This window comes from Armigeres subalbatus, unplaced genomic scaffold (assembly GCF_024139115.2).
Source record: "Armigeres subalbatus isolate Guangzhou_Male unplaced genomic scaffold, GZ_Asu_2 Contig1912, whole genome shotgun sequence".
NCBI classification, from domain to species: domain Eukaryota; kingdom Metazoa; phylum Arthropoda; class Insecta; order Diptera; family Culicidae; genus Armigeres; species Armigeres subalbatus.
The window spans coordinates 1,681-8,638 of NW_026942742.1; the positions used below are offsets into that span (position 1 = coordinate 1,681).

The 6,958-nt window shown below is 45.0% G+C and overlaps 1 protein-coding gene across 1 annotated transcript; it reads right to left on the reverse strand.

Annotated features, from left to right (window-relative positions):
• Positions 1 to 629: 629 nt before the first annotated feature.
• Positions 630 to 3,405, reverse strand: LOC134203520 (uncharacterized). The gene is made up of 3 exons (XM_062678377.1): positions 2,683 to 3,405; positions 897 to 2,494; positions 630 to 777 (listed from the first exon to the last, which is right to left on the reverse strand). Exons 1-3 carry the CDS (start codon positions 3,403 to 3,405, stop codon positions 630 to 632), a joined length of 2,469 nt encoding a protein of 822 aa, XP_062534361.1.
• Between the last annotated feature and the right edge of the window lie 3,553 nt (positions 3,406 to 6,958).

Sequence of the window (6,958 nt, forward strand, 5' to 3'; positions counted from 1 at the left end):
GATATAATTCAATTAGATATGTTGTTCAATTTTAGCATTCCGCACTTTTGATGCACTACCGTTCTACAGACGAAGGTCAGACCACACAATAGACGCGGTTGTTTACTTGTCTGACCTTCTCTTGATCGCTAGATCTCGCACGATCCTCCGAACGTGCGATGGGTGTAGAGTGGATGAATTCCAAATTCATGTCGACTTTGCGGGGCGCGTGGGGCTTGATGCTCTCGTCAAAGTAGCGCCGTCAACAGTCCCCCCGGAATGGGCTCCTGGTTATCCTGATGCCCATTACTCCTAACGCCTACGTCGAGCACAGCAAGCTTCACGGTTGGTCGCTCGTAGATGCCACTGGATGTCTGCATAGCAGCACTTCGGACCTTTCCGTCTGATCCTTCTTAATAGAAAATGACCCGACCTTTGGGGCCAGGTGTTCCTAGGGAGCTTCGGGTCTACAATGATGACGATGTCGTTGACACATATGGGCTTCGTCTCTGCAAACCATTTGGTCCTCCGTGTTATTGTAGGGAGATAGTCCTGAAGCCATTGCTTCCAGAACTGGTTTGTTAAGGTTTGAGATAGCTCCCAACCGTACTTGAGCGCCTTCGAGCTGTCGTCAAACGCAACCCAAGGTCTTAATCCGTTGCTTGATCCCAGCAAAAATGGTTGGGAGTCAGCACTGGGGACTGGTCATCGTCCAGCGGAATGCTGGTTAGTGGACGAGAATTGATGATATTCTCGACCTCTGCTAGCATGTTTTCCAGCACTTCATAGGACAACGTCCTATTCGGTTTCAGGTTCGCAAGGTTAGCCTTAACACTGCGTACTAGCTGCTCCCACGATCCACCCATATGGGGCGAGGCCGGGGAATGAAGCTCCAAGAGGTGTGTGAGGTAGTGAACTCTTCTGCAAGAAGCTCTTGATCCAAGTTCTGCATGGCATTTTCTAGCTCTCTGCTAGCTCCCACGAAGTTTGTACCCCGGTCGCTAAAGATTACAGCAGGTACCCCTCTCCTTGCCATTACGTTTCTCAGTCCCAGAATGCAGGAATCGGTAGTCATATTGTGTATGATTTGCAAGTGGATGGCGCGAGTGGTTAGACATGTGGCGAGAAGTACCCAACGCTTCTCCTGACGACGTCCAACGGTAATCATAATTGGTCCAAAGTAGTCCACCCCCATATACGTGAACTGTCGAGCGTATGCGGCCAGGCGAGGTAATGGCAAGTCGCCCATAGCTGGTGGTAGTGGTTGTGCACGATCGTTTTTGCACTGCTGACAGCATCGACGAATCTCATTGTAGGCAGGCTTCAGTCGAGAAATGCTGTATCGTTGGCGCAACTCGTTAACCACGGTATTGTGGTTTTGATGATGATATTTGTTGTGGTAGTGGGATATGATGAGACGTGTGATGTGATTATTTCGTGGAAGGATGATTGGATTCACTGCATCCGGATTCACACCGGGACACGCCGAGGTTCGACCACGCACCCGGAGTACGCCATGTTGGTCCAGGAACGGACAGAGATAATAGATTGAACTATTCTTCGGTATCGTCAAGGTAGAATCTTTGGACGCTCTTGTGTTCGATAGTATTGCTAGCTCATCTGCGTACGAACTACCTTGGGCCAGCCGGTACAAGTAGTTTTCAGCCTTTACTAGCTCACCAGCTGTCAATGCTCCAACAGTTCTTTCTTCAGAGCTGGATGTCTTCACATTCCCGATGAATCGAAACACGTATGCGCATCGACGTAGAAGCGAAGTCCATTTGGAGAAGTTTTGAGGATCGATGATTGGCTCTGGAAATTTGATGTGCAGCAATAAATGTGGACGTAATTCCTCCGAGGTAGCGTTATCGACGTGTATCTTCACAGGCCATTCTGCTTCTGGAGTTTTGAGAAATTCCGGACCGTGGAACCATCGACTTGTTTTTCTCATATCAGTTACTCGTTTCCACTTTGTTCCATCGTCAGCGACATTATTATTCGTTTGAATCCACTGCCATTCGCTGACATCCGAAGCTTCCAGCATCTCGCTCACTCGGAAAGCGACAAACGGGCTATATCTGCGATGATCGGATTTGAGCCAGCTGATGACGTCGCTTGAATCGGTCCAAAAGAAGCGCCTGTTAATCTTGACGGACAGCGATTGCGCTATGCTGTTCGCCAACCTTACTCCGATTACGCTGGCTTGTAGCTCCGATCGCGGAATTGATAGGAACTTGATAGGTGCAACACGTGTCTTTGATCCTACCAGCGCCGTTTCAATGATGTCTCCTTGCTTGAATCGCAGATATACCACTGCAGCGAACCCTTTCTCACTAGCGTCGACAAAGATGTGCATTTGCACTTCGTTGGTACTATCAATTGATGTAGCGGTCCTATAGCAACGTGGGATTTCTACCGTCGCCACTTCAGGAAGTACCTTTAGCCACTGCATCCACATTCCAAACTGTTTTTCTTCTATAGGATCATCCCATCCGACGGACGTTCTCCATATTTCCTGTAACACCACCTTCAAGAACATTAAGAAATGACCAATAAGCCCCAAGGGGTCGAAGATCATCATCAACGTTCTGAGTACTTCCTCTTGGTTGGTCTCCGCTGGCCCGACATAAGCTCTGGATCATAGCGAGGAGAAATCTTGAAGGTGAAACAGTCAGTCGAAGTATTCCACCACATTCTGAGTACCTTTTCCGTAGTGGTTCCTTCCGCCATACTAAGGTCCTTCTCTTCCGTGATTCTCTCATGTAGCGCCTCCAAAACAGCCGGACAGTTTGAGATCCAATTTCTCATGTCAAAGCCGGCTTCAGCATGGATTTCCTTCACGTTCAGCGCGAGATCTATTGCTTCTTGTTCGCTTTCGACGCTTGCAAGCATATCATCCACGTAATGTTTATCGACGATGGCTCGAACCGCTGCCGGATGACTTTCCTGGAATCGCTGAGCATTGGTATTTTTCACATATTGCGCGATACTAGGGGCACATGATACCCCAAACGGCAACACCAGCAAAGTGTATATGCTGGGTTCAGCGCTCTCTACATCGTCCCTCCAAAAGAAGCACAGGCGAACGTCTTGTCTCAGAAGAATCTGCAGGTACATCTCCCGAATATCCCCGCAGATAGCGATGCGAAACTCCTGAAACTGGACGAGAACTGCTAGTAGCGATGTCAAAAGATCAGGGCCTTTGATTAGGAACGAATTGAGGCAAACACCATGAGCAGGAGCAGCGGCGTCCCATACTAGCCGTACCTTACCCGGTTTGTTGGGATTCACAACAGGGAATACGGGCACGAACCATTGTTGAGACTGCTGTTTGTTGAGTTCTGCTTGCGTCAGCTTTCGCACGTAACCCTTATTCACGTAGTCCTCCATCTTCATCCTAACGGTTTCTGCGAGATTATTATCCATTTGCATACGCCGGTCAAGGAACTGCCATCTTCTGAAAGCCATACTTTGGCTATTCGGAAAACGAACGTTGTCGTACTTCCAGAGGAGTCCCGCTTCGTACCTTCCCTCTTTTGGGGTTGTTAGCTTTTCAAGCATATCCAACGCTCGTTGATCTTCATTCGACCGCAAAATCTTTCCGGTTTTGAAATCCCAAGGCTATCCAGATTGAAGTAGCTTTTCATTGCGGCGTGCAGATTCTCGTCGGATTCATGCTGACATTCACACACTTTAACAGAATGCACGTTCACGTAATTTCCCTGTCGTTGTGTTCGTGAGGTGTTCCCATAGATGATCCAACCCAAGCGCGTTTTGACGGCGATAGGTTCACAGGGTTTTCCTTCTCGACTTTTTAGAGCATGCCCAAGCGACGCATGATCAAGACCAATCAGAATTCTCGGACATACGTTACTGTAGGACTTTACGGGTAGCCCGTCGAGATGGCTGAACCGTTGCAGTAACTCCGAGTACACTAACGTTTGCGGCCGAAGTTGTAGGCTCTGAACTGTATGCACATTTGACATCCTGTGAGACTTGCAAGCGGCTTCGATGCCCGAGATTTCTACTCCAACTTTCTGGGACGCATTTTCTACTCTCTTGGTACCTCCCGTCCATTTTAAGCACAGCGGAGTTCGAGGCCCGTCTACTCCCAACTCCTCAGCTAAGCTATCCTCCATTAGCGTTAGCTCCGAACCATCGTCTATGAAGGCATACGTCTGGACCTGCGTTGATGGCCCACGGAGCAACACGGGAACAATCCTGAACAATACTTCGCTGGTTAGCGCTTGGTGGATGTTACAGCTTCTGGTAGCAGAACTGTCCTGCTTATCGTTGTGCATCAACGGGTGGTGAAAAAAGGTGCAGCCTTTAATTCCGCAATGTTTCTGTTGTCTGCATGTACCATTGTGCTTCCGTAGACATTTACGGCACAGCTTTGCCTCCCGTACGACGGCCCATTTGGCATCTAGGCTTAATTCGGCAAACCGTTTACATTTGGCAACCGTGGGACAGCTTCCTTTGCATGAAATGCATGCAGTGGTTGACGCTGAGGACGATCGGTGGCCAGCTAGTGCTTTTGCTGGTGCGGATCGGTTTCGTTCTTCTTCAACATCTGAATGGATGTTTATAAATCCGTCATTTTTCCAGCCGCGGCTTCTAGGTGTATTGGAAGGAGTTTGCATAACGGCGCTAGCATCTTCTGCAATCGAATACAGCCAACGACTGAAGTGTAGTAGGTTCGGTGCAGGATTACTTCGATAATACTTTGCCCAGTCGAGCTTTAATCCGGGTGGAAGGCGATCTACCAGCTCGACTTTCAGTGCAGCATTGTAGATAAAGTCCTGAACTCCACTATAACTTCTATAGTAGAAACCAAATTTTCGACCGTTAGTGCAAACGTGACCAGCGTGTCGAGTTTTTCTACTTGTGGCGATGGTAACGACCGGATCTTCCCAATCGAAGCATGTACGATTGCATCTGGCCTACCATAGAGCATTTTTAATGTGGACATTACACCGCCAACGTTGGACGGATGGAGTAGTCGGCAGCGAACGGCTTCTAATGCCTTTCCCTTCAGGCATTTCCTAAGACGGAGCATGTTTTCCTCGTTAGAAAGTATAGGTAGTATCCACTAGTAGTAGGTAGTATCCACTAACGAATTTTGTAAAATGTTGGGTGGTAGTAGTAAAAACCTCAATTTTGTTAATTAACCAATCCGTTGGCGAATATATGGGTTTATTACAAAATTCCTGCCGTGTAAAAATAATTTTAGTTACATATAAAAAAAATAGGATGTATGCTTATAACTTACGTTAGTGGATACTACCACTCAACGGTGATTATTTTAATTTTTCGTAGTCGTACTGTGTGTCGTTCTAATTGTAGTCTAGTCATAAGTTTATGTAAGTATTTAATTTCATTGAGGTTTTTACTACTACCACCCAACAATGAGATTTGGCTAAATACGACATTTGGCCGAATAGGTCATTTGACCAAATGCGACATTTGGCTGAATAGGAAATTTGGCGGAATAGGACATTTGGCCGAAAGGACATTTGGCCGAAAGGACATTTGCCGAATACAACATTTGGCTGAATAGGACATTCAGCCAACATTTGGCCAAATAGGTCATTTGGCTGAGTAGGTCTTCTGCTCGAATAGGAAATTCGGCATATTCGGCCAAATGTCCTATTCGGCCTAATGCCATATTGGGCCAAACGACCTTTCCGGCCAAATGACCTATTTGGCTATATAAGCCTTTCAGCCAAATGACTTTAGACCTAATGGTCTGTTCAGCCAAACGGTATATTCGGCCAAACAACATTCGACCTAGCGGCCTTCGACAAAATAAAATTTGGCCCAACGGTATTCGGCCAAACGGCCTTTCACTGTATTCATAGAACAAAGAAAAATCTAGTTGGAATTGTTCTGATTTTAATTAAATTAAATGCTCTGGAAATCTTTCTAATTATTTTTTTTAATTTCGTTTCCAGAACTAGTCACATATAAGCTGTGCTTATCAGGATTGTGGTCAATCATTTCCATACGATAACGATTGGATTTATCATTTCAGAACTTCTCAGGAGTGAAAAGTGGGCAAGTTGTCCCAGTCTAACCCCCAACGATGGAACGAATAAATTATTATTTAATTTGTAAAAAAAAATAAAGGCAAATTATGCGAAATTCAACTCATATGCAGGGTTTGCAGAAATAGCTCTCAATAGATAACGAACAACGATAAAGGAGAGGCAAAAACTGTTCCGAATCATAAAAATTTATCAAATTTGTATACAAGTGCAAAAATACAGAATCGGATAGGCAGCCCCCACAGAAAAATGGTGATTCTCGCTTTGTTTTCGCTCATTTCGTGTTGGTTACTGCACAGCTGCAGTTTTCATTCGTGCTATGAACTCGTCGGATCCTTTGATAAGCTCCCTCAACTTAGGTAAGCGACTTCAAAATAAATCTAATCTGGAATATCCAGAAGATTTTCAAAGTTTTTTAGTGACAGAAACTTCTTGCAATACAACAGATTCGAGTACAGACAAATATACCATAGCAGATATTTTAATCGATCTTGAAGAAATAATTGATGATTTTGTTGAGGATGTTCATGTACATAATGAATAAATAAATGTTGTTGCAGTATACTTATATATCTTGAAGCTTTTATTGCATGGAGTTCGTTTAGCTTTAATAAAGCTTTATATTGTATTCCCTTTAAGGTACACCGGGGCAAGTTGAAACGGTTTTTTGAAAGTTGAACTTAGAAGTGCTGTAAAAAAATCACCATTTGATAAATTTTGAGTCCGTTTGCGGTGTTTGCTAATTCGGGCCAAAGATTATGCATAAAAAATAAGCAACCTTACCAAACTTTTTTATAAATATTTTGCCTACTAAAATTATTTTTGTATATGCTCCGTTTCAACTTGCCCCGCATATCGGGGTAAGTTGAAACACTACGCTGTATACAAACATAAACTAACTGTACCGTATCAAAAACAAAATATATGTACGA

Excerpts from the sequence above, each read along its gene's own strand:
- LOC134203520 (XM_062678377.1), bottom strand. The coding sequence starts at position 3,405 with ATGGATAATAATCTCGCAGAAACCGTTAGGATGAAGATGGAGGACTAC. Across the intron at positions 2,495-2,682 it reads AAGGAACCACTACGGAAAAG|GAAATATGGAGAACGTCCGT; the intron begins GTACTCAGAATG and ends GTGGTGTTACAG. Across the intron at positions 778-896 it reads CAAGAGCTTCTTGCAGAAGA|GACGTTGTCCTATGAAGTGC; the intron begins GTTCACTACCTC and ends GAAACCGAATAG.